Here is a 27,624-nt window from a genome sequence, read left to right as displayed (position 1 = left end):
TTTCTACAGGTGAAACTCGGAAAATTAGAATATCATGCAAAAGTCCATTAATTTCAGTAATGCAAATTAAAAGGTGAAACTGATATATGAGACAGACGCATTACATGCAAAGCGAGATAAGTCAAGCCTTAATTTGTTATAATTGTGATGATCATGGCGTACAGCTCATGAAAACCCCAAATCCACAATCCCAGAAAATTAGAATATTACATGGAACCAAGAAGACAAGGATTGAAGAATAGAACAATATTGGACCTCTGAAAAGTATACAGTGTACTGTGCTTGACTGGCCAGCAAACTCGCCTGACCTGACCCCATAGAGAATCTATGGGGCATTGCCAAGAGAAGGATGAGAGACATGAGACCAAACAATGCAGAAGAGCTGAAGGCCGCTATTGAAGCATCCTGGTCTTCCATAATACCTCATCAGTGCCACAGGCTGATAGCATCCATGCCACGCTGCATTGAGGCAGTAATTGCTGCAAAAGGGGCCCAAACCAAGTACTGAATACATACCGTGTTTCCCCGAAAATAAGACAGTGTCTTATATTAATTTTAGCCCCAAAAAATGCACTAGGGCAATTAGCGGTACAACAGAAATTACTGCTAGGTCTTACTTTCGGGGTAGGTCTTACTTTCGGAGAAACAGGGTATGCATGCTTATACTTTTCAGAGGTCCAATATTGTTCTATTCTTCAATCCTTGTCTTCAATCATGATCATCACAATTATAACAAATTAAGGCTTGACTTATCTCGCTTTGCATGTAATGCGTCTGTCTCATATATCAGTTTCACCTTTTAATTTGCATTACTGAAATTAATGGACTTTTGCACGATATTCTAATTTTCCGAGTTTCACCTGTATATAACAACAATCTATATATTTATTTCTTCTAGGCATACCTGTCTCTAATCCCATGTGTGGCAGTTCGTGAGCAGCTGACGGATAGGATTAGCAACGGGGACAGGAAAAAACAGGATACTGGCCGACGGGAACAGGATGTGACGGGGGCAGGTGGCCCGGCTGCTGGGAGAAGGTGGCAGCAGGCTGGCCTGACCCGCGGGAGCAGGAGGCAACAGTGGGCCGGGCCGGCCACTGGGAGGAAAACGTGGCCCAAAAAGCCAGCCCACCACCTCCTCCCGCCTACCCACCCACTCCTGGTAGCGGCCGCCAACTCCCGCCGCCTGGGCCAGGTCGGCTCACTACCGCCTTCTCCTCCAGGCAGCCGGCCCAGCCCGCCATCACCTCCTGCTCCTGTTGGCCTGACCCAGCCAGCAGGGGCAGGAACTGATGGCAGACCAGGCCGGCCGGCGGGAGAAGACAGCAGTGGGCCGGACCGGCCAGTGGGAGTTGGCGGCTGCTACTGGGAGTGGGTAGGAGGAGGTGGTGGGCCAGTTTTCCGGCCAGCCTGCCAGAAACCACGAGTGGGGGGGGGGGAAGAAGCAGCCAAAAGCCGGGCGTGCGGGGAGGGGAGCAAAAAGCAATGGTGGGTGGGTCGGCTGGAGGCGCAGAAGCTCTGTGCCCGGCCCAGCTAGTTTATATTATTTCTCCTGTGTTGGCTCTAGTGATGTGCACGGACTGGTCTGGAGACCATTCTAATGGCCTTTGGACCGGTCCGGACATGGGGCGGTTTGGCAGTTCAACTCCGGGGTGGGGGTTCCTTTAAGGGAGGGGGGAGGGTGTACTTACCCCTCCCGCCGCTTTCCCCCTGCTGGCGCACATATTTTAGTAAGCATTTAGTAAACTTCCCCCGGTCATCAGCAAAAGGCTTCAGAAAGCCTTTTGTGCGTGCGTGCGCATGTGACATGGAGACATGACGCAGACGCGCAAAAGGCTTTCTGAAGCCTTTTGCTGATGACTGGGGGAAGGGGCGGCAGGGAGGTACCCTGCCACCCCTAATGCTTACTAAAATATGCGCGCCGGTGGGGGGAACAGCAGGAGGCGTAAGTACACCCTCCCCCAGCCCTTAAAGGAACTCCCAACCGTACCGGACCACAGCTCCGTGGTTCCATGCACATCGCTAGTTGACTCTTTGATGTTTAATAAAACTAGGTCTATGTGCAAAGCTCTTAGCACAGTGAGCATTAGCACAGAGAGCCAGCGTGGTGTATGAGAGCCAGCTTGGTGTAGTGGTTAGAGTGCTGGACTAGGACCAGGGAGACCCGAGTTCAAATCCCCATTTAGCCATGAAACTAGCTGGGTGACTCTGGGCCAATCACTTCTCTCTCAGCCTAACCTACTTCACAGGGTGGTTGTGAAAGAGAAACTCAAGTATGTAGTACACCGCTCTCGGCTCCTTGGAGGAAGAGTGGGATATAAATGGGAAATAATAATAATAATAATAATAATAATAATAATAATATGGCTTTCCCCATGTGAATTTGTCAGTGTGTAGTAAGTTGTTCCTCCTGAGTATAGCTCTTTCCACACTCCAAGCCTTTATATGGTTTCTCCCCTGTGTGGATTCCCTGATGTGAACGTAAGCTTTTGTCAACACAGACATTTATTCCATGCATTTATATGATTTATCTCCTATGTGGATTTTATGATGTGAAGTAAGGGCTTACTTCTGACTAAAGCTGTTTAGCACTTATAGTCTAAGCACTTATGGTCTTTTCCCTGTGTGGACTCGGTGTTTATTTTTCTAGATCTGAAAAACTCTTTGTACATTCTGAGCACTAAATAAATAATTCCTCTCCTGCATGACTTCATTGATGCAATGTAAGGTGTTGCTTCTGACTGAAGCTCTTTCCACACTCCAGGCATTGCTATGGATTCTCCCTTTGTGAATTATTTGATGTGAAATAAGTTCTTGCTTCCCAATGAAACTCTTTCCACACTCTGAGCATTTATATGGTGTAGGGAAACCCACTGGAGTTTGGGCAGTTTAACTCACTCACCCCTGTTACAGTGCGGTGTCCAGTAGTCACTGCCACCACTCTCTGCTTCCATAGAGAACGCAAGTTTGGGTCTGAACCAATCTTTGGAGGCTCCCCTCCGTTTCCGCAGAGTGGGAGCCTGGCTTAGTTCAGCCCTTCAGTTGAGTTTCCCGTTAAGTAGCCCAACCAAGCCGTCAGCTTGTGGGAGGCTGCAACTCCAGAGTCTCTGAGCAACACACACAAGATACAAGAGTGTTCTCGCTAAAATATTACTTTATTAGTCTACAGGAAACAAGGTGGGTAGGAGAGCAGGTAGGCATTGGGAAAAATAAAGCAAAAGTCATTTCTAGCTCCGAACACAATCTAAAGTCTAAAGCAAAGTGCTTACATTATATCTTGATGGAGAATGGTTCAGTCAGTAGAAGAAAAAGTAGATGATGCTTAACAAAGGCAACACACAACTTTCTAAATAGTTTCTTAGGCAAAGTACCTAGAAGGGTGGTGAACCTCTTCCACCAATCAGAGGTATGCCATGAGGGCTCAGGTTTATAGCTCCTCAGCCAATGAGGAGGTGAGATGCTCTGGTGGGTAGAGGCGACTGAGCGGCTGACACCTGTCTGTAGTTCAAAGAGTTTTCAGTCACTGTCTCTCAGGATACGTGAGGCACGAAGTGTTCATTTCTCCTGTACTAGACAGGATTAGGTGATTGGTGAATGGTAGGTCGGGCAGATGCTGTGGACCTGAACCTCTCAGTACAAAATGGTGGAGACTAACTCCCATCATGCATGTGGTTCCTTGACATATGGTTTCTCCCGTGTGGACTTGGTGTTTATTAAAGGGTGAGCTATCCGAAAAACTCTTGGCCCAGGCTGAGATCTCATATGGTTTCTCGCCTATGTGAATTTGTTGATGTGAAACAAGGTCTTGTTTCCAACAGAAGCTCTTTTCACACTCTGAGCATTTATATGATTTCTCCCCTGTGCGGCTTAGTTGATGGGAAGTAAGATATTTCCTTCGGCTGAAGCTCTTTCCACACTCTAAGCATTTATAGGGTTTCTCTCCTGTATGGATTCGTTGATGTGCAAAAAGGTCTTGCTTCACATGGAAGCTCTTTCCACATTCCATGCATGTATGTGGTTTTTCCCCTGTGTGGATTCGGTGATGTGCACTTAAACTTGCATTGAGACGGAAGCTCTTTCCACACTCCAAACATTTATAGGGTTTCTCTCCTGTGTGAATTCTTTGATGTGCAATAAGGTGCTGCTTCCAACTAAAGCTTTTTCCACACTCCAAACATTTATAGGGTTTCTCTTCTGCATGGATTTTATGATGTGCAGTGAGACTTTTGTTACTAAAAAAGCTCTTTCCACATTCCAAGCACGTATATGGTCTTTCTCCTGTATGGATTCTTTGGTGATTATTAAAGTTGGATTTATTTGAAAAGCTCTTTCCACACTCTAAGCATTTATATGGTTTCTCTCCTGTGTGAATTCGTTGATGTGAAGTAAGGTTCTTCCTCCGACTAAAGCTCTTTCCACACTCCAGGCATTTGTAGGGTTTAACTCCTGTGTGAATTCTTTGGTGTGAAATAAGGTGCTGCTTCCAACTAAAGCTGCTTCCACACTCCAAACATTTATAGGGTTTCTCTTCTGCGTGGATTTTATGATGTGCAGTGAGGCATTTGTTGCTAAAAAAGCTCTTTCCACATTCCAAGCAAATGTATGGTTTTTGTCCTGTATGGATTCTTTGGTGATTATTAAAGTTGGATTTATTTGAAAAGCTCTTTCCACACACTAAGCATTTATATGGTTTCTCTCCTGTATGAATTCGCTGATGTGAAGTAAGGTTTTCCCTCCGACTGAAGCTTTTTCCACACTCCAAACACCTGTAGGGTTTTTCTCCTGTGTGAACATAAGAACATAAACACATGAGAACAGCCCTGCTGGATCAGGCCCAAAGCATCCTGTTTCACACAGATCAGGCCCAAGGCATCCTGTTTCACACAGCGGCCCACTGGATGCCCCTGAGAAGCCCACAGGCAAGAGGTGAAGGCATGTCCTCTCTCTCGCTGTTGCTCCCCTGCAACTGAGGCATCTTTAGAGGCACCTTGCTTCTGAGGCGAGAGGTGGCCTATAGCCACCAGACTAGTAGCCATTGATAGACCTGTCCTCTGTGAATTTGTCTAAGCCCCCTTTAAAGCCATCCAAGCTAGTGGACATGACCACATCCCATGGCACCAGAGTGGATAAAAATCAATGATTTAAAAAAAAAATAAACAAAAAAAATTGGATTTTTAAAATTTAAATCAGATTTTTAAAATAAAATGCTTTTTGAGGGGAAAATGATTTTTCCCCTCAAAAAGCATTTTAAAAAATCAATTTTTAATTTTTTTAATCATTTATTTTTATCCACCCTGATTTAAATCTAGTCTTACTGACTAGTGATTTAAATCGTGATTTAAATCTATTTGATTTAAATGAAATCCACTCTGCATGGCAGATAATTATTTTAATTTAACGTATTTGTATACAGCCCCAAACACAAGTCTCTGTGCATTTTGTACTGTGTGAAAATGTACTTCCTTCTGCTGGTCCTAAATTTCCTGGCCTCCAGTTTCATGGGATGACCCCTGGTTCTAGCATTGTGAGAGAGGGAGAAAAATTTCTCTCTGTCCTCTCTCTCTCTCTCCATAATTTTATACATATGGAGGATTCCTTGATGTGAAATAAGGCCTTGCTTCCAACAGAAACTCTTTCTGCACTCCAAGCATTGATATGATCTCCTTTGCCCATCATCTTTAGGAATAAAGAAAGAAACCTGCAAAGGCCTGAGAGGGAAAAGGAGCTGCATATCAAGAAACCGACCTAATTCCCTGCTGCTGTGAATGACAGAAATGAAGAGTCAGAGGGTGGCAGATCTTGCCCAGGGGCGTGACTACAAAAGGTCAAGGGGAGACAGTTGTCTGGGGGCCCACTGCCTTGGGGGGCCTCCCCAGGGGCAAGTCACATGACTGACTCCCCCAGCCACACACCTGCCCGGGCTTCCTCCTGTTGTATTCATCCTCCACAATTGATGTGAGCGTTAAGACCTGGAGCTACCAGAACAGCATGTCTTTCTCTAGTACCATTAAATGACTTGCATCGTCCACAATTTACAAAACCTTAAAAAAAATAATTTAGGGCACATAGGTGTGTGTGTGTGTGTGTGTATACTATTTATTTATTTTTACTTTGCTTTTTTAAAACCGCTATTCAGCCTCATTTAAGATTCGTTTACTTCATGAGGCGAGCTTTAGTGAAGGCGGGGCCCATTTTAAAATCTTGTCTCTGGGCCCACTCCAACCTTGCTACGCCCCTGATCTTGCCATATACTAAACAGCTTTTAATAAGAGCTTGCTCGGTGCTAACAAGTGACAACAATTTCCATCCTCAGGGAAGGAGGGAGTCTTACCCAGTGAGGCCACATTCCCATAATTCTCCAGCATGACTTCCCTGTGTAGGGATCTTTGGCCTCCATCCAGCTGGGCCCATTCCTCCTCGGAGAAATACACAGCCACCTCCTCGAAGGACACCCGGCCCTGAAAGAAAAGTAAGACATGTTTTCTTTAAAGGCAAATGTCTGTCACGTTCTAACTGCCATCAGAAAGGAGTTAAGGGGTGGAGGCTGCAGGTTTTCTTACAGGATTCGAATGGCGGTGAGTGGTCCCCAGCTTTCCTCAGGGCTGCTTTGATGGCAGCAAAGGTGTACATGGCAGGTGCTGACTGTTCTCAACCCATCTTAAAGGAACATATGTGTAACCCAAGGAGTCCTTTTATCTCACATGTGTTAAGAAGATGACTGATTGATTGATTGATTTGATTTGATTTGATTTGTATGCCACCCTTCCAAAATGGCTCAGGATCAGACTTGACCTTTAAGGGTCCATCTTAGGTAACCTCAGTCTTGAAGTGACAACTCTAAGCCGTTATTTGCTTTTTAGCCAGGTCAGCATTTTGGGGGGAAGAGAACAACGATGTATTTTGAATGGTTTCCTGCTCAGTGACCAAATAAAGCACATTAGAATAGAGCCAGCGTGGTGTAGTGGTTAGAGTGCTGGACTAGGACAGGGGAGACCCGAGTTCAAATCTCCATTCAGCCATGAAACTAGCTGGGTGATTCTGGGCCAGTCACTTCTCTCTTAGCCTAACCTACTTCACAGGGTTGTTGTGAGGAGAAACTTAAGTATGTAGTACACTGCTCTGGGCTCCTTGTAGGAAGAGTGGGATATAAAATGTAAAATAATAATATTGTTTCATATTCTGAATGAGTTAACATTGGCATAAGCCAGTGGAAATAGCTTGACTAACCCATTGCTGGCTGAACATAAGGTGCCTCAAGAGGATCACAAGATCTAGATCAAGGGTGGGCAAATCTGGTCCTCCAGCTGTTGTTGAACTGGAACTCCCACCATGCCCAGCCACAGTGGCCAATAGTGAGGGATGATGAGTGTTGTAGTTCAGCAAAAGCTGGAGGCCCACCCCTGATCTAGTTTCTCAACCTGTGGGACCCCTGGGGGTACATGAAACAGGCAGGCAGGAAGAACAGGATGAGGTGAAAGTAAAGTGTGCCGTCAAGTGAATTTTGACTGCTGGCACTCACAGAGCCCTGTGGTTTTCTTTGGTAGAATACAGGAGGGGTTTACCATTGCCTCCTCCCACGCAGTATGAGATGATGCCTTTCAGCATTTTCCTGCTTCGCTGCTGCCCGATATAGTACCAGCGGGGATTTGAACCGACAACCATCTGCTTGTTAGTCATGCATTTCCACGCTGCGCCACTTAAGGGGGAGAGATAAAAGCTCAGCAAGGAGGATGGAGTGAGGAGTACCTGCTTTCATTTGCCGCTGATTACTGCCTAGAGGCAACAGGGAAGGAAGGTCAGAAGACTATCTGGGAGAGGAATACTGATCATTGATTGGTCAATAGCTGGGGGAGGGTGGGAGGAAACCTGCCTCAGTGGGAAATACTGGCCTTGATTGGCCAGAAAGCAGCAGCAGGCATTGGGCACAGTTGATGAGACAGACAATGAGAACAACGGTTGTCGTGCACTTGGGACAGGGCCTTCTCTGTTGCTGCCCCCAGACTTTGGAATGCTCTCCCAGTGGCTATTTGCTCCTCCGACTCCATCGTAGTTTTTAGAAAGCTTGTTAAATCTTGGCTTTATATCCAGGCCTTTACATGATTGTTTCTATTGCTGCTTCTGTGTGTTTTACCTGCGTATAGTTTTTTATGTTTGTATTTTATATATTTTAAATCAGATTTGTTTCATATTTTTAGCTTAATATTTTTAATTGTCATTTTTATTGTATGTTTTTAAACTTTTGTACACCACCTTGGGATTGTTTTTGATGAAAGGCGGAATACAGATTTAACAATAAATAAATAAATATACTGTAAAAACAAAGCTGAATCCCACGCTTGCGCCATGTGCCCAAATGAGCTATGTTGCTGCTGTAAAAAGAACATACATGGAGTGATTTTGGAACTGTGAACATGGGTACCGTATAGCCGAAGTAGTGCCCGGCGCTACACATATTCTGCCAGCCTCAGACCTTGTGTTACTGTGCACAGCGTTGCCAGCGCTGGGAGCTTTCCTGCACCCACTCCTCCTACATCCTGTTTGCTTACACAGCAAACCTGCAAAAACCACACACAGTCAGATATTTGGTTTTTCTGACGATTCAGACTATCACCTCCAGTTTGCCAGATCTATTAGGAAGCACAGGAACCTAGGAAGCTGCCATATACTGAGTCAGACCATTGGTCCATCTAGCTCAGTATTGTCTTCACAGACTGGCAGCGGCTTCTCCAAGGTTGCAAGCAGGAATCTCTCTCAGCCCTATCTTGGAGAAGCCAGGGAGGGAACTTGAAACCTTCTGCTCTTCCCAGAGCGGCTTCATCCCCTGAGGGGAATATCTTACAGAGCTCACACATCAAGTCTCCCATTCAGAGGCAACCAGGGCAGACCCTGCTTAGCTAAGAGGACAAGTCATGCTTGCTACCACAAGACCAGCTCTCCTCTCCTCTCCTTATTAAGTTCTGACCTTTCATTCAGTCCTTTTGTCTGGGGAGGCAAGTGGGAGGCGCGAAAGAACCTAGGGCCTTGTCCATCAATTAAGCCACCCGTGAGGCCGATTCCCTCCTAGCAACTGTGTTCCTTCAGTCTGTGCATTTGACAGATGTAGTTTCCTATTGACTGCAGGGATAATGTTGACTCTGCCGACTCCAGCCTGGTGAAGTCAAAGCGCTCTCTTTCATGGACTTCACTTCCATCTGCAGCCAGCCTTGTTTGTTGGTCCCTAATTAAGCTGGCCTAGGGAGACTGTAACCTGGAAGTTCTTGAAAATGAGGCCTGTAGGGTTGGAAGCTGATTTGCAAGTGTTTACTTTTTATATGCTGAGTCTTTTCCTCTACCCTGATTCTTATACCTAAACCTTTAATAAAAGGGGGCAGGGCATATTTTGCGTGTGTGTGTGCGCGCGCGTGCGCGCGCGCTCTAATGGGAGTTTACCCTTCCCAGCCTGTTTGGCTCAGTTTCCCCTGAAACCTGAAATACAAAAAGTATTATTGGCTGTATCTTCCCAATTCCCATCTGTGTAGATGAAAGGACCAGAGAGTGCCAATTCCTAGAGGCTGTTCTTACAAGCAGCCAAGATTGGGCTAGGGCAGCCAAGCTGAGGCTTGACTGCCCGTGAGAACCACCAGCAGCCACGTGGCTCCTGGCAGCACCTCAGTGGCAAATCCACCTAGGGAGCCTGCCAGTTAGCCCAGGTTAAAGGCGTGAGCCTGGGCTAAGTGGAACATAGGAAGCTGCCATATACCATTGGTCTATCTAGCTCAGTATTGTCTTCACAGACTGGCAGCGGCTTCTCCAAGGTTGCAGGCGGGAATCTCTCTCAGCCCTATCTTGGAGAAGCCAGGGAGGGAACCTGGAACCTAGATGCTCTTCCCTGAGCAGCTTCATCCCCTGAGGGGAATATCTTGCAGTGCTCACGCATCAAGTCTCCCATTCAGAGGCAACCAGGGCAGACCCTGCTTAGCTATGGGGACAAGTCATGCTTGTTACCACAAGACCAGCTCTCCTATCCATAGAGGAGACACACACATAGAGGAGACACACACGTGCTCGTGTGTTGGTGCCAGCTGCTCCTGGTGTGTGTGTGTGTGTGTGTGGTGTGTGTGTGTGAATCCCCACAATGCAATGGACACTGATGCAGTGCATTGTGGGATATCTGGGGCCCAGGACGACACATCCTGGCCTCTGTGCCTCCATGCTGCCAGGGGCAACAGTGGAGTGCCTGGGCACACAATCCATGTGCCCAGCACCAACAGGATGATCATACATTGGGGAGGTAAGTTTTCCAAGGCTTCTTCCCCACCTGCCCTCACACTTGATGGTGAGATAATGCACAAAACCTTCCCCTAATGCACAAAACCTGAGAGAACTAAGGTATTCCTTACTGGGGTTTTTAGGGTGGTATTAATGAGATGGTGGCAGCATGAAGGATAGCAAAAGAAAAGAAGAATCTGGAGAGGCAGGAGGTGGCTAATGCTCAATTGACCTCCTCCTCAGCTAGCTCCTCATCGTTATTCACAATTTGTTGCTTGTGCCATTTTGTTATGCTGGAAAACAGAAAGTGCAGAAGGTGGTTTTGCTACCCAATATGGTAGTAGTAGTATGTTTATTGCGGTCACAGACCAGATTAACAAACAATAACAATTAATAGCATTAATAAGAAAATTCAAGAATTTCAAAAGTTTACAGAGTCACAAAATGTTCAAATTACTAATACAGTCTTTACAGAGCTTCGACGCCACAATACCCAATATGGTATATTTTATGTGTTTCAGACAGCCTCTTTGAAAGCGGGTCTCTTAACACACATTTTTGTGTATTTTTTACTTAGGGCCTGTGTAGGCGAGGGTCTGAGAAAGACAGAAGAAATAGCTTAAATTTTTTTTTTTAGCAAAGCTTAGTGTCTTGTTTAGTAATAAGAGAAGGAAAATAAGTTCATATAGTGAGAAGGTGGCCTCTTCATACCTTCACTGTTTTCAGTTTGAAGAACAGGAGTATTGTGTGAATAGGAGAATCCTCTACATCAGTGTTAGGGACACGGTGGGGCTCGATAATTGTGCACTGGAAAGTTTCCATTGGACACAATGGAAGGAGCACTGCGTGACTGCCCAGAAGAGGTTTTAAGTCATTCCGCAACAGTCCCACCATGCTCACTCTCCGTGAGATGAGCAGCCCCACCATGCTCATTAAATTGCTCCGTAGCAGCCCACCCTGCTCATTGTCCAGGCCGCCTTTCATGTTGTCAACATTGGGCTGCCCATCAGGTCGGCCACTGTTTCTGAGCCGTATGGCAGGGAAAAAAATCTGGTTCACCAACAACTTAAGCTGCCACTCCTATGCCCTTGGTTACTACCACCTTGACGCTTTAAGAAACCCTAACGTTTCAGAAAGCTGTTCATCTTTACTCCAATATTCAACACCAACCTAAGCAGAACTGCAGCTTGCAAACGCAGGTCTCGGTGGTCTCCAAATGCTGATCAAACATGTACATAGCAAACCAATATGAAAGGCTAGGGCAGTGTTTCAACTCTCCTTCTCTTGAAGGATGGCTGAGAGTTCTTGGTTTCTTGAAGCAAGTCACACCAACAGGAGCATCGGCAAATAGTGTCTGCTCTTGCTAGAGGCTAAATCAGGTCTGTTCAACTTTGCCCCCCACCCCCGCAGCTGTTTTTGGACTACAACTTCCATAATCCCCAGCCACAGTGGTCAACAGCCAGGGATTATGGTGGGAGTTGTAGGCCAACATCTGCAGGAGGGCCGAAGTTGCAGGCCTGGGCTAAATGAACATCCTTCATACACACACACACACACACACAAACGCCTGCACTACAAGCACTGGTTCAGAGGTTTTCTGGCAGCAGCTGCAGTAAATAAGAGTTAGGGTTTTTAATAGTGTGGTGTCTGTCTTTTCACTTGACACAAGCAGAGGGGTTTGTGAAATGGGGAAGTCTTTTTGTCTGCATGAGGCAAGGCTACAACACCCTGGGGCTTTTTAGTTTAGAAAAAAAGACGATTGCGGGAAGACATGATAGAAGTCTATAAAATCATGCATGGTGTGGAGAAAGTGGAGAGAGAGAGAAATTCTTCTCCCTCTCACATAACACTAGAACCAGGGGTCATCCCATGAAATTGACTGCCAGGAAATCTAGGACCAACAAACGGAAGAACTTTTTCACACAGCACATAACCCACTTGTGGAATTCTCTGCCACAAGATGCGGTGATGGCCAACAGCCTGGATGGCTTGAAGAGGGGTTTGGATAACTTCATGGAGGAGAGGTCTATCATCGGCTACTAGTCGGATGGCTATAGGCCACCTCCAGCCTCAAAGGCAGGATGCCTCTGAGTACCAGTTGCGGAGGAGTAACAGCAGGAGAGAGGCCATGCCCTCAACTCTTGCCTGTGGGCTCCCCAGAGGCATCTGGTGGGCTGCTGTATGAAACAGGATGCTGGACTGGATGGGCCTTGGGCCTGATCCACCAGGGCTGTTATTATGTGTTTTCTGCTGGAACGGAGTCCATCAGTTCTGGTAGGTTTAAAACCTTTTCTTGTGCGGGGCTGGTGGAAAGATGCAATTCTGCTGCAGTTCAACTGCTCTGATTTAGAAAGGGCTTTTTTCCTGCTGCAGTTCACCTGTAGATTGTTGCCAATTCCTGACACCCAATGCACACATTGCTAGCTGCTCCTGTTCCAGCTGAAGAAGAGCGAGACACAGTCCGGCATTGCCATTGGCTCTCATTTTTAAGTGTGTCAGTCTGTGTCTGATGCTCCACCCCCCCGTGCCCCTACCATCCAGGATCTTTCTTGCAGGCATGTGATACCACTGTGGGCTACCACAGTAGCCCAAGAGCTTCTATTTTATTATTTTTAAGTGTGTTCAATTGGATCGTCTTCTTATAAAAATAAACACTTAAGCTTTAGAAGTTCCTAGCAGGGATCAACAGATTATGACAGAACTTGGTAGTCAAACCCATTTTTTTTTATTAGCCAGCTATAAATTCCAATCCCATGACAATAACAATAAGATAGTTTACTAGTGTAAACTGGACCTTATACATGAAACTGTTTTAATAAAAGGAAATCAATGTTTAGCCTGCTTTCCAGTAGGCTTATGTGATCACCTGGCATTGTGTGTGTGTGTTCCCCCAGCAATCCACTTCACAATACCTGGACCAATATGAACCAAATTTGATACAGTTGTAAAGACACATAGGGACACCGCAACAGCACAGTTTTGGTGATATAATCCACCCTAATTCAAGATGGTGGGTACGCGGACATTTGAGGCGCATGTGGGCCAACCTGTGGACTGTCTAAGCGATTTGAACCAAATTTGGTACAGTTGTGCTGTGATACACAGGGATAGCTCGGCACAGTTTGTGATGCTGTCATCCACCCCGATTCAAGATGGCAGATGCATGGATGCTTGAGGCGCAAGTGGGCTAGCTTGTGAACTGCCTAACAAATTTGGACCAAATTTACTCCAGTTGTAGGGATAGTAAAAGGAAAGTAGGCAGATTAGTTAACAACTTGTTAAAACTTTAATTGTTGGCTTTTTTCAAACAGTATGGGTTTGGACTTCTTAATATATACAAGTATAAACACAGACAGCTCTCTTCCACAAGTGAAGCATTTCAGATTAGGAGTATCCATTTCCCTGGAACAATATGATACGTTCACAGCAGAAAAATACAAATAAAAAGCTGAAGAAAATACAACTACCAAACTAGGTTTTACAGATGTTTGTTCAAGAAAATACTTTCCAAGTAATTCAGTCTCATATCTATGCTTGTTTCTTGCAGACAGACTGAGGGTCTTCACCTGAAGCTGATGGTCTTTTGTGTCCATGTATATGCCTTGAACACTTTGCACTAAAATACCAGTGGTCGACTGCGTTCTGTGCTGTAAAATCTTTTAGGGATGGCCCATTTAAAGAAATCATCATTAAATCGTTCAAACTCCTGGACTCCATCTGTGCTCTGTATTTGTTTTTTATCAGATTCATACAGCTAAATGCTTTCTCACAGCATACTGTAGAAACAGGCAAGACAGCCACTACAGACAGGAGTTTACTCAGAAACGGGAAACGTTCTTTATTTGTTAGAGCCTTTTCAAGGAGATCCTGTAAACTTTGTCCCTGTCCTAAAGCTTTAAATTCATACCACTCAACTTTTATTTTAGTTAAAAGTTCAGCGGTCTGGAGGTCTTCTGCTATGTGGTTCTTAAAGTAGGTGGTTAAGGTCTCCAATTCTTTATTGCCATATGCTTGAAGAGCTTCTCCCTTGGGCCAAGAAAACGTGTCAAAAATGGACACCGAAGAGGTAATTCTAGACGCATTATCAGCAAACCTCGTTTGAAGAAACTGAATGCCCTCTTCAATCATTCTCTCTTTGTCAGATACAAAATCTGACAGATTGTTTGTGGACAACTGAATTTCCTCATAAATGTTTTCATCGCTTATTTTTTCCACTAAACTTTTTTCCATTGGGCCTGGACCAGACCTCAGGTCTTGTAACGACTGCAGGGCACAAGAAATATGGACTTCAGCTTGACTTATCATCAGGTTTTCCCTTTGTAAAATTAAAGATACTCTCTTGAAAATTCCAAGGAAATCAATCAAGAAATTGACAGTTTTGATGAAACGGAATGATTTCAGTGACTGCAGCAGCCCTTTTGCAGTGCCTTTGTCTGCTGCTTTCCCTTCAGAGATGTCCTCTAAGTGAGAAACGACACTTTTCCAGTTTTGGGCTAGGGCTTCTAGTGTGCTCACCTTACTTGCCAGCCACCTAACTTGATGCAAAGACTGAAATTTTTTAATCTTACTTTCCAGTGCTTCGCAAAGTGCGCCCAGTTCTCGTAACCTTTTTGGTGACTGGCTGTAGAATTTGCAGAGTTTTCTCAAAAGAGTGTCCACTTCGGATAGGTATTCAACATTCTTGACTGTTTTCAAAACGGCCTGATGTAATTTGTGAGCAACGCAGTGCTGGGATATTAGTCCGTTCACTCTTTCCTTCATTTTTGTAACCAGCCCATTTTCTGAGCCAAACACCCCAGCAGCACCATCTGTCCCAACGCCAACTAGCCATTTTCCAGTTTGCCAATCTAGGCCTAATCTCTCCATTTCTTCAGTAAAAGCTTCAAAGTAACTATATGAGGGGCCATGTTTCAGAGGAACTACAGATACATAAGCTTCCTTCACCTTCCTGTTTTTTATATATCTGACATAAATAACAAGTTCCTCGGTAGTTGCCTTGTCTATAGAACCATCTAAGAGGATGCTTACTTGATTACAGTCTTTAATTTCCAGCAACAGCTCATTTCTCACCACCGTTGCTATGTGGCTGATAATTTCCCTGCAACCACTGACATACTGGTCACTTATTTCTATATCAAGTTTGTTCAGCAGCACGATGAGTTCCCGGAGGTCTGTGAATGGTTTGTTATTCTTAGCAATATAGTAGGATGCATTGAAGAGAGCTTCCAATTGTTTGAACTTTTTCTCATCCATTTCCTTCATGCACTGTGCAGATGGAGCGCTTGCCGGTGGAGTGCTGGCAGGATTCGAGAGGGCACTAATAGCATCACTGCATTTTCTATGGCTACGCGATTTATTGTGATATTTGAATGTCTCATGCCTGAAAGGTGCACGGCAACCCTGGAAAAGTCTCGACGTTTTGTCACAAATTGATGGGGACGCCACACACACTTCACACTTTGCAATTCCGGACTCTGGGTCGTACTTCAGCCATGGAAATTCACCTAGCCATGAGTTCTTAAACTGCCTTGGGCCTTTGCTGGGCTTATTTGAGATGGACTTTTGGGACTGTTTTGAGCCGCTAAAAGTATCACTTTCAGAAGAGGTTGTGGCATATATGTTTGGATTTATGCCATGACTGTCATATCTAGTTATTATGGGACTAGATAAATCTGCAATGTTTGTTTCTTCTGCTTTTATAGTAAAAAATGAGACTATGCTGTTCTGATTTGACACTGTGCAATGCTCAATATCTTCAGTGCTCTCTATCTTCACTCTTATCTAAATGAAAAACACGTAAAATGACTTTTACTTTCAAGTTGTGATAAACTTTTTTTAAAAACGTTAACAGTTTGCTTTTTCCATTTAAAAAAAAAAACCCCTCCCCGAAATACTTTTGATACCCAGTTCAAATACAGTACGGCATGTGCATTTTCTGGTATGGCCAAACCCAAACTGTGAAGAACAATGAGCTAAATCCATAACTTTCACATTTGGGGTGTACTAGAAAATGTACATTTTATATAGTATTTGAGCTTTTCATAAAAGTTATGCATTTGCTGGTAAAAAGGCCAATAAAATGCTGGGGGTGTTTTGTGGCAATTACTGTGCAAAAGAATTATTACAAAAGTGAGGAGGATTGGAAGAACAAGTTTTCCCAGGACAATGAATTATGTGATATTAAAGAATAACATTTTTTTGTGGCAACAAGTCTTGATTTCACTTTGTCAGTTTTTCATGATAATGGGGATAAGTTAAAGCTTAGGGGTAAATGTTTGGTTTAGTTCCTGTCATCTTCTGCTAAAAGGATTTTTGGTAAAAGAGGTAGAAAAGATCTCTGGTTAAAAGAGGAGGTCTCCTGCCAGTCAGAGAGTAGACAAGGTTGGGCTAGATGGACTGGACCAATAGCATAGTCAGTATATTGAAGGTTTCAGTCCTCATGAGTAAGTTCCATTGAATTCAATGGGACTCAATTCTTCTGAATAAACATGCATAAGACGGATGGTGTGCTGTTGAAGGGGAAGAGAGGAAAAGAGAAGAGACTTGTGTTTTGGGCGGTATACAAGTATGTCAAACAAACAAACAAACAAACAAACAAAGTTTCTGCAGACTTCTGAGGTCTCTTCCACCCGAAGAGCCATCAAGAAATTCTGACCCACTGAAATTCTAAAAATGGCCAACATTCAGATTTGCAAAACCAACTTCTGTGGTCCAGTTTCATTTGCAAATGAAGCTGGATTTTATTACTGCTGCTGTGCACCACCTAGAATCATTTAGATAGTGCGGTATATAAATGTAATAGAAGAAATGAATAAACAAGTAAATAAATAAATGCTTAATCTGCGCACTTTAATACATCAACTGAAGGTGATTATTACCATTATCAAATAGGGATGTGCACGGAACCGCTAAGGATGATTCAGTGCGAGTTTGAACCCAACTCGAACTGAGCCGCCTGGTCCGTTCGAACTGGTGGCAGTGCTGTCCGAGCGGTCGAACTGGGTCAACCCAGTTCAGATGCTTGTAAAGGGGAATCAGGTAAGGATTCCCCTTTACAAGCAGGGGGGTGTTTTTAAAAAAGAGCAGGCGGCGGGTGGGCAGGAAAGTACCTTATGTGGTGCAGCAGCTTGTCTGGGCCACCAGCGGGCCGTCAGCAGCTCCTCTAGGCCCTGCCAGAGCTCTCCCCCATCAGCCTGGTCCGGAGGCCCAGTTCAGGCCGCAGAGGAGCCATGCACTGCAGCAGCACCTAAGGTGACCTCCCGCCAGCCCCCCCCCCCTTTTTACACTCACCCCAATGCTTGCAAATGGGAATCCTTACCTGATTCCCCTTTACAAGCATCCGAACCGGTCAAAGCAGGCCGGTTCGACCTTGAACCTGTTTCCACACCCCTATTATCATGCCTCCTCTGAAACACAGTTTGTAAGGTGTCATTGGTTTGGATATAAGAAGCATTTTTCAATTCATTAATTTGATATTTGATTAATCTGAGCATCTGGCACAAGTGTTAAGGTAAAAACCTGCACAAGCCCCTGCCATTTCAGCTCATACGGGCCCCCATATTATTGCAGGGTAAGCTGCGGAAGGGCTGCTGTGGTTGGTGAGAGCCTGCTTGAGCTTTGCAAATCTTAAGAGGTGACAATTTCCCTTTCTTTTGACAGTCAGTACCCCATGAACTTGAACACATGACAGGCGTAGTGGTTAGAGTCTTGGGCTAAGACTGGGATCACCACTGCTACTACCACCCACAGAAGCAAGCTGCAAACCTGCCGTGTCTGTAGCCCACCTGGTTCTGAAGAGTTTAGTTGAAAACTTGCACATCTCTCTGCATTTTTCAGCCCACATGGACCCCCAAATTATTTGCTGGGTAGGCTGAGGTATGCATATCAATAGCTCTGTGTTTTCTGGTCTGCAAAGTAGCAATAATGTGGCTGTTTCCTCACAAAAGATGAACTATTTTATCTCATTTAATACATTGCTTTAAGCAATCAAAAACTCATTTCTTTTTAAAAAATATTTTATTTCTTTATGTGGCGGACTTGTGCAGTGCAACAGAGAAATCACGTTAACCACCACCACTCAACACTGTCTTACAGGTCATTGTTTTTCTCCTTCTAGTACATTTCAACTAATCTTATGTGTCAGACATTTTTGACTTGACTAGGAATACTTGCAGTATCACAGGTCTTCATGTACTTACAGGAGGAAAAGAGATAGGAGGCCAGTAATCACTATCTTAAAAAAAAAAAAAAAATCTGCTCAGCAAATGTGAAATGTCAGACCAAGACTCCCTTCCAATCTGTGGACACTAACGAAAGCCTCATGCTGCATTTGTCTGCCAGCTGCAGCTATATTATCAATACATTACTTTTAAAACCACAATGTGCCATTGACCTTCTTTGAGCCCTACAGGGAATATATATATATTTTACATTTCTATCCCGCTCTTCCTCCAAGGAGCCCCGAGCGGTGTACTATATACTTAAGTTTCTCTTTCACAACATCCCTGTGAAGTAGGTTAGGCTGAGAGAGAAGGGACTGGCCCAGAGTCACCCAGCAAGTCTCATGGCTGAATGGGGATTTGAACTCGGGTCTCCCCGGTCCTAGTCCATCACTCTAACCACTACACCACGCTGGCTCTCCGCAGGCATTCACAGGCATATTTCTCTCAATCTTCCTCAAGCTCCTCTTCTTCCTCAAGTTCCTCCTCCTCCTCCTCGGAACTGCTGCTCAGTGTTAACTGGTCCTCATGAGCTTGATCCGCTTTGTCTTTGATGACAAAATCTCCAGGGATATATCTTCTGTTTTCTCTCATCATTGTCAACAGCTTCACATTTTTGGGCAGAAGCTTCATTCTGCGCTTACCGCAGATACTCCCTGCAGTACTAAACGGTCCTCCTGACTTGACACTCGTGGGTGGGCAGGCCAAGTGGCTAATGGCTACCTTGAATAGCAATGGCCAGACTTCTTTTTTGGTGTGCCAGTAAAGAAGAGGATTGGTTTTCGGATCTTGGAATCCTTGGATGTGAGGGTCACAGAGGTAACCTTTTAGCTGCACTTCAGCATCCAGGAAAGCAGCACTTTGCTTGCCATGTCCTTTGTCCTCTCGAGACCTTCTTATAAGAAATGTATATGTATTCCTCAAGTCTTCATCATTGTCTTCACATGGGTGTTCCTTCTGTGCATTTGGACATGCTGCAGGATCCCCAGTCCCACCAACTCCATTTTCTGACGTGCACGGCAGTGAGGAGGAAGAGGAGGAGGAGTCACAGGCCAGTTTCATCACATGATCCTTTACTTTCTCCAGAAGGTGGTGATCATCATCATCATCAGAGAGGTAATACTGGAATGCATCGCGGAATCTGGGGTCCAGGAACATAGCAGAGGCCAAGAACATGCTTTTTTTCATCTGATTAAGTGGCTTGCTGTCGTTGATGGCACTCAACAGTTTGTCACAGAGAGTAACACCGCCGGGATCGTTATTTGCCTCATATCTTTGGCCGAGTACGGACAACTTGTGTTTTATTGCTGCAACCGACATTAGCATTTCACTCACGGGAGTGTCATCTTCCATCACAAGCCGTGTTACTTGCTCTATGGGCTGCAGAACATCGACAAGGTCGTCTATGATTCTGCAGTCACTTGTGCCAATGGAAAGGTCCACGTTGTTCCCGTGTCTCTCAAAATAGGCTACCAGAGCTTGTTTCTGTTCTTTAATCCTCTGCAGCATCAGCAGTGTGGAATTCCAGCGGCTGGGCACATCGGGCCGCATTGGCTGGCGTTTGAGCTTTAGGGATTCCTGTAACTGAGTGAGTTCCTCAGAAGCTGCTGAAGAATGGTGGAAGTGATCCGTTGCCTTCCTTGCCTTTTTTAAGACGTTCAAGACCTCACTTCCTTGCTCCTTCAAGAACGCCTTCACGACCAGATTCAAGCAATGCACCATGCATGGAATGTGCTGTATGTTAAGGTCTGCAAGTGCTTCGATCACATTGGCGGCATTGTCTGCTGCCACACACCCCACCGATAAGCCAAGTCCTGTGAGCCAGTGGTGTGTGACATCAGTGAACTCCTTTGCTATATGCTCTGCAGTGTGGCTCTGGTGGAATTCCAACAGAGACAGCACAGCGTTCTGCCGTACAAGCTGGTTTCCGCCGTCCGTAACCCAATGTGCCGTGACAGACAAGAAGCTCACACATCGGGCATTAGTCCACAGATCAGTTGTAAAATGCACTGCCTTGCAAACGTTCTTAGACAACGCTTGCTTCACCTCATCCATCGTAGCAGAATACAGCTGTGGAATTGCAACCCTGGAGAAATAGGAGCATGTGGGAACCTTATATTTGGGCACTGCTAATGCACTGTAGGCAAGGAACTCTTTCTCCTCCACAAATGAAAACGGCAGCATCTGCACAGTCAGCAAGCGAGCAAGGGCAGCGGTTAGTAATTTGGCCGTAGGATGGTTGTCGGGCCATTTCCGCTTTTTTTTAATAATCTGCTCCAGGGTTAACTGTTTTGAATGGCTTTTTGAACACGGAGGGGAGGTGAATTCAGAAGTGACAGTCTGAGGGGCAGACTGAGATGGGGACGGCGTACTGATGGCTTCGCCTACACAATGGTTGAATTTGAGGTGCTGATGCATCGCGCTCGTCCCAAGCCTTGCACTGCCGCCACGTCTCCCGAGGCGAACGGCCCGTCGGCAGAGGTTGCAGAAAACCACGCATTTGTCCGTGGGATGCCTGGTGAAATACTGCCATGCAGCAGAGGATGTTTTTGCCTTTTTCATGGGTGGTGCCATCCCAGCGCAATCTATACCGTTATAACGCGGTGCCTCAGTGGGCGGGGAGGAGGAAGTGAAATTTGGGGGACCTGGTTGTGTTTCCAATGTCAGGAATCTTCTGACGGCTCCGCTCTCAAACAGCCCAGCAGGAGTGCTGCTCTGCAGCATTTGCGAGGAAGTCAGCACTTCTGCTTCTACAGTTCCAGTTATTGTCGGTGCGCTGGAAGTGAAACATCCATCTCCTTTCTGTGCCATCTCCTCTTCCTCCAGGGTCTCATACAGGGTCACACTGTTTTTTTCATCCTCATGTACATGTTCGTAATCCCTCCGAGATGAGTCACTCATTAGGTCTTGGGAATCCAGTGTACCTACAAGTCCGCATGCCTCATCTGCAGTAGTTTCTTTTTTAGGATCTATGTCATGCAATCTCTTCTTCCGGCTCTGCATGGCTGTGGTCCAGGTGCAGCACTCATGTGGATTCTAGAAGAGAAGGGTTTTTTAAAAATCCAGATGTACCAAATTATGTTTCCTGCAATGCAGCAATACACTGCCTCTTTTCCCTGCACAACAGGCGGACCGTATCAGAAAAGATATTTAAATATGAGCCATAGGACCGATATTTGAGTGCAGGAAACTGAATGAAATGAAGCCAAGGCTGCTGGGTTTAGTAATTTTTCAAGAATTTACAGTGTGTGTGTGTGTGTGTGTGTCTTGGGGGGTGTCAGGTGAGATCTGATCTGATGTCCCACCTTGCCCCCCTCCCCCAGTCTCCCTCAATTGCCAGATCTTTTCCTGGACTGCAGCACTTCAGTGGACTTTCCATCTAGAAATACGCCTGCAGACAGAAAAGTACCACGTAAGAGAGAGAACCTCAATCCTCATGACACACAGTAGACTTTTTGTGTTGCTGCTAGCAGATGGAAGCAGCCAATGTACACAGAAATTTCTCGCTCTAAAGAAGTAAAATCCATCCCATTAACACATCCCCTGTGTACACACACACACACGTACGTTGCAGGTGCAATTCCCTGGCATCTCCAGGAAGGATTGAGAAAGACTCCTCCCTGAAACTGTGGTGAGCTCAGATGCTGCCAGTCAGTGTTTACCCCATACTGGGGTAGCTAGGCGAATGGTCTGACCCAGGAGAAGGCCTCTTCCTAGGGTCTCCCATCTCATCACATTTGCTACAGTCGCCACATGCAGATGTGTGCTAGACTCTGCTTGCCAAGCAGAGCGCAGGGCGGGGCCCGGCTGAGTCGGAGGGCAACCCTTGCCACGGGTAGGAACTGCGCTCTGGACTGCCAGTGGCAGCAGCTGCCCTCAGGTCTGGCCAGCCCCACGGTCTGCTCTGCTCCGCTCCAAATGGTGCTCTGGGCCAGCAGCAGGGGGTACAAAGAACCCTCACCAGCATGACCGCTCACAGCAGAGCTCCCCACACTGCACCGCCGCTGCTCTCCAACTCTGCCAGCCCCGTTAGGCAAGCTGGCCGGCAAGAAGCCGTGCATCATGAGGCCCCAGCCAAGTTGGAGGGCGGCCTGTCTAGGCCAGCCATGGTGAGGAATATATGCATGCTACCACGGCTGGTGGGGCACAGCTTCTGCCTTGTGCATCAGCCACCCTCTGCCTCACCCAGCCCTAGGGTGCGCTTGCACTGGGGAAAGTGAGATTCCAGCCTGGAATCCCTCTGCTGGTGTCCTGATTTTTCACCACTAGCAGTCCAGAGTGCAGCTCCTGCCTGCTGCAGTGGTTGCCCTCTGACTCAGCTGGGCCCTGCACGGCATTTATTATTTTATTTGTTTGTTTGTTTGATTTATATACCGCCCTTCCAAAACGGCTCAGGCATTCTGCTTGGCACAGGGCTGTGGAGGCGGGGAGGAGATCAGTACGACACTCATATTTACCCGCCCCAAAGGACAGCATTGCCTGCGCAGTTTTGCACTGACCTCTGTGATACTGTAAAGAATCTTAGATAGGAAGGCAGTGTCTAGAGATAGTCGGGAAATAGAGCAGAAGGGCTGAAGCTGGGTGGGATGCAATGGGAAGGTACTTTGGAGCGTTGAACAATTTCGGCAAAAAGGAGACAAGATGGGTAGTAAAGGAGCAGGAGAGAAAGCTGAAGAACTGAGAACGGCCAGGAACACCAATTTGTTTAGCCAAGAACAGCATGTTTTAAAACAGCAACCTTAAAACTAAAATTTAGTTTTAATTTTTATTTTAACCTGCTTTTAAATGGTTTTTTATTTTAATTATTGTGTTTTTTATTTTAATGTAAACCATCTTGAGTCACTTTAGGAAGTGCAGTATATAAATCAAATAAAGAAATAGAAACAAACTGGTGACAGTAGGGAAAGAGAATGGAAGTCTGTAGAACTGTAAGCCACTCAGTCAATCATTGATTTGATTCTAAGATGCCTGAGGGAATGTTCTGCAACGGGGTTCTCAAAACTGGGTCTTAAGATATTGCTGGGCTACAACAACTTAAGGCCATTGGGCCTTTGAAATAGGGGACTTGTAGTCCTGAAAGAGACTTGGGACCTATTTTTGAGAAACCTCGCTGCTGAAAATAAATCCCCCCACTTAGCCATAAAGAACAGTTTCCCAGGATACTGGGATCCAGAAAACTGCTGTCCTAGGGAACTGAATTTCAAAGTAATTGTGAAATAACCGCATAAACCACACACACACAAAAATTTTTTTTAAAGAAATGAGTATTTCATTTACAGAAGAAAGTCAAAATTAACCAACCTTAGAGTCTTTCCAGATGGGGTATTCTTATGATCAGCAGAAATTCAAGAAAGACGATCCTGCTCTAGGATTAGTAGACATGTACAGGACCAGTTTCTTTCGTAATAGAACCCCAGCACAATACTTTTTTTAAAAAAAGGACACCCTTTGGGAAAGTATGAGGGAGGAGACAGACACGCCCCCTACAAAATATCTGCTGTAAGGAAGTGGAGAACTGAAAGGACTTGCAAAGAGGATTACTTTATGATGAACATCTGAAATACCTGGGGAAGGGTAAAATCATTATTTTTAAAAAGTTGTTATTTTCAAGCAATGCTTTAAATGAGGTAAAATAGTTTGCCTTTTGTGAGGAAGCAGTCACACAACTGCTGCACTGCAGACCAAAAAGACACAGAGCTACTGGCACGCATACTTCATCTCGATGCCTCTTGCAAGGCCCCGACATTATTATTATTTTACATTGTAAACCTTAACATGACAAAGGTGGGAGTTGTGGTGCAGCTACACCTGGGGACCCAAGCTTGAGCTCGGCTCACCCTGCAGGCAATCTGGGGGCCCACGTGGGCCGAAAATGCAGCAGGATGTGCAGGTTTTAGCCTAAACTCTTCTTTAGAACCAGGCAGCAGGCTGCAGACACAGCAGGTTTCCAGCTTGGTCCTGCAGATAGCTATCCCAGTGGTGATCACTAGGTAAATTAGGCAGTCGCCTAGGGTGCCAATTCTTTGCGGGGGTGCTAGTGTAACAAAAACATAGGAACAACATAGGAAGCTTCCATATACCAAGTCAGACCACTGGACTATCTAGCTCTTGTCTACTGTGTATCTATCTGTGTATTGTGTATCTGTGACTATCTGTGTATTGTCTACACAGACTGGCAGTGGCTTTTCCAAGGTTACAGGCAGGAATCTCTCTTAGCCCTATCTTGGAGAAGCTGCCAGGGAGGGAACTTGGAGCCTAGATGCTCTTCCCAGAGCCGCTCCATCCCCTAAGGGGAACATCTTAACAGTGCACACATGTAGTCTCCCATTCAAATGCAAACCAGGGTGGACCCTGCTTAGCAAAGGGGACAAGTCATGTTTGCTACCACAAGACCAGTTTTTACTTACCCTGCCCGATTTGCTTAACTCGGTAATGTTTTCTGATGGACAGGAACATAGTTTCCCCTCGTCCTGTCAGATTTCAATATGGGGTGGGTTTTCCTGAATTCAGAGACATTTCTAGAAACTTAAAAGATCAGGGGCCTGGGCCCATAAGAACTGCCTCCAGCCCACAGGGCTTGGCACAGACCCACAGCCTCCCCCCCCCCTCAGTAGTGTGGCAAAGCAAGAGGGAACCAGTGTTCACTGGAGGAATTGGCTGCTGCTTGCTCCTGCCACCCAAGCGGCCGCACCTGCCACCCGCTTCTTCTGCTGCCCACCTCTGCCTGCCGCTCACGCTGCCCCCCCACCGCCCACCATCCCTGCCACCTGCGGCCACCTCTTGCCACCCCTGCTACCTGCAGCTCCTTCCACACCCCACTCCTGTCGCCTGTCCTGCTGCTTGCTGCTCCTGCCGTCTGTGGTTCCTGCCGCCTGCAGCCTTGCCACCACTGCTCCTGCTGCTCGCCACCGGGCTCCTGAGGCTAGTCGGGAGCTTGAAGGTCCTAGGAGCCAGCTGGCAAGCGGCAGTGGGCGGCAGAAGTGGTGGGGCAGGCGATAGGAGCCATGGCGATGAGGGGCAGCAGGAACAACAGCGCCCGGGGTGGCAGGAGCAGCGACAGCCATGTCCCTCGGGGGGGTGAGCAGGGCTCGCTGCAAAGCCTTGCTTGCCGTGCCCCCTGCTAACGGAGCCAAGAGGCACCTTTTGAAAGTGGCGGTTCTCTTTATTGAGCAGGGGGAGAGCAACTGGCCCTCTCCAACCCCAGCACAGCATCCCTCCAGTGGCGGCTGTTGGTGTCTTTCGAATGTTTCTTTTTTTTAGACAGTGAGCCCTTTGGGGGACAGGCAGCCACTCAATTAATTAATTAATTCCTGCATGGAAACCACTTTGGGAACTGGGGTTGAAAAGTGGGATAGAAATACTCGTCGTATTCATAGCTTGGAAGGACGCAATCAGCTGTGATGAGCCAATGTACGGAATCTAATGGACAGGGAAAGAGATTGGAGGTGAGTGGGAAAGACAGTCCGTTTGGAGAGAAGAGAGGTGAACAGCTGCGCCCCTCAGAGAGCGAGTGCGAGAGCTCGAGATCAAGGAGCAGGAGCGGCCGCCTCCTCCGACTGATCCCGAATCCCTCCTCTCTGTCCCTGGTCCTGCATGCAACTCCCATGGCAGCGGCCAAGGACAAAGTCCCCCCCCCCCCCACCAGTGGGCTGATCACCAGAGGTGGCCCGAAAGGAGAGAAGCTCATTCATGGGTGGGTGAGCTGCATCCCACATATTAGGTTTCCAAAACAAAAATGGGGGCCAGGGCATAGGAGGACAGCCCCTATGCATGTTTACTTGAAAAAAGGTCCCACTGAGTTCAAGACGACTTACTCCCAAGTAACTGTTCAGCCTATATTGGCTCAGGGTTTGAGGGCTGGGAAAGAGGAGGAGGTCCACCCCCACCCGACCCCATTTAAGAATGTATCACTGCCGGCTGCTAGGCATACTTCACACTTTTCAGCTGGGGAGGGGACACCAAAGTCAGACTTCACCTAGGGCACCAAAAATTCTAGGGCCTATCCAGGTATGATCCCAATCTTAGCCCAAGACTAACCACTACACCACACTGCCTCTCATGTGTTCAACTGCATGGGGCACTGGCTGCAGAAGGAAAAGGGAAATTGTCATCTTTAGTAAGATTTGAAAAGCTCAAGCAGGCTCTCAAATGCAGCAGCCCTTCTATTTTCCAGGGCCACCAGGCTTTCTCAGCTCACCCCGCAAAAATCCTGGGGGCCCAGGTGCGCTGAAATAGCAGGGGGATGTACATGTTTTAGTCTAAACTCTTGTGCCAGATGCTCATCAAAAATCAATTAAAAAAAAATTCATATATCCAAACCAGTGACACCTCACAAACTGTGTGTTTCAGAGACAGCAGGATTGTACCTCTCCTGCCGAGACACACTAATTGCTGGTGCTAAGGCAGTGACTGCTGGTAATCACCTTCCATTGATGTGTTAAAGTGAGCAGATGTATCTTTCATATGCAAATGAAACCACAGCGAGAAGATTTCTAAAAATATTTGAAAGCTCATTATATACTTGTCAGAATTTCTCCTCTCATATTTTCTCCATAAATTTTATTCTAGGAATACTTTGGAGCATATTTGCCCCAAGTCTAATTTATTCTTAATTTCTGCCCCCCCCCCCCGCCGCCAATTGTTAGAAGGTTACTAGAAGGGATGGTTATATGGCTGTTAGCACCTCCTCCTAATCGGGAAAAGAGGCTCCATTTAAAGTGTATATTTATTTATTTTTACATTTTATATCCCGCTCTTCTTCCAAGGAGCCCAGAGCGGTGTGCTACATACTTAAGTTTCTCCTCACAACAACCCTGTGAAGTAGGTTAGGCTGAGAGAGAAGTGACTGGCCCAGAGTCACCCAGCAAGTCTCATGGCTGAATGGGGATTTGAACTCGGGTCTACCTCGGTCCTAGTCTAGCACTCTAACTACTACACCACGCTGGTTCATTTTTAGCATTCATATTTAGCATTCAGCCCTAGCACAGTGTCTCTCCAGTAGCTGTTGCTGGTACATAGGAAGCTGCCATATAATGAGCCAAATTATTGGTCCATCTAGCTCAGTATTGTCTACACAGACTGGCAGCAGCTTCTCCCAGGTTGCAGGAAAGAGTCTCTCTCAGCCAACGTACTGTATGCTTTGGTAGTTTGTTGGTTC

General features: G+C 46.2%; 1 protein-coding gene across 4 annotated transcripts in view; it reads right to left on the bottom strand.

The window, feature by feature from the left end:
• Positions 1-3,136: 3,136 nt before the first annotated feature.
• Positions 3,137-27,624, bottom strand: part of LOC128347427 (zinc finger protein ZFP2-like) — a 42,494-nt gene continuing 18,006 nt past the window's right edge. For 2 of the 4 annotated variants that reach the window (XM_053302055.1, XM_053302057.1), the window contains exon 6: positions 17,550-21,503. In XM_053302055.1, coding sequence (XP_053158030.1) covers positions 18,915-21,503 — 2,589 coding nt within the window. In that variant the 3' untranslated portion in view covers positions 17,550-18,914. Of the gene's footprint in view, positions 4,783-6,331; positions 6,459-13,511; positions 16,030-17,549; positions 21,504-27,624 lie in introns of those variants that run through there. The other 2 variants (XM_053302059.1, XM_053302058.1) reach the window with 2 other exon arrangements.

This window comes from Hemicordylus capensis, chromosome 2 (assembly GCF_027244095.1).
Source record: "Hemicordylus capensis ecotype Gifberg chromosome 2, rHemCap1.1.pri, whole genome shotgun sequence".
NCBI lineage: Eukaryota > Metazoa > Chordata > Lepidosauria > Squamata > Cordylidae > Hemicordylus > Hemicordylus capensis.
The sequence above is the reverse complement of the archived record's forward strand: the minus strand, read 5'-3'. Positions and strand labels throughout refer to the sequence as shown.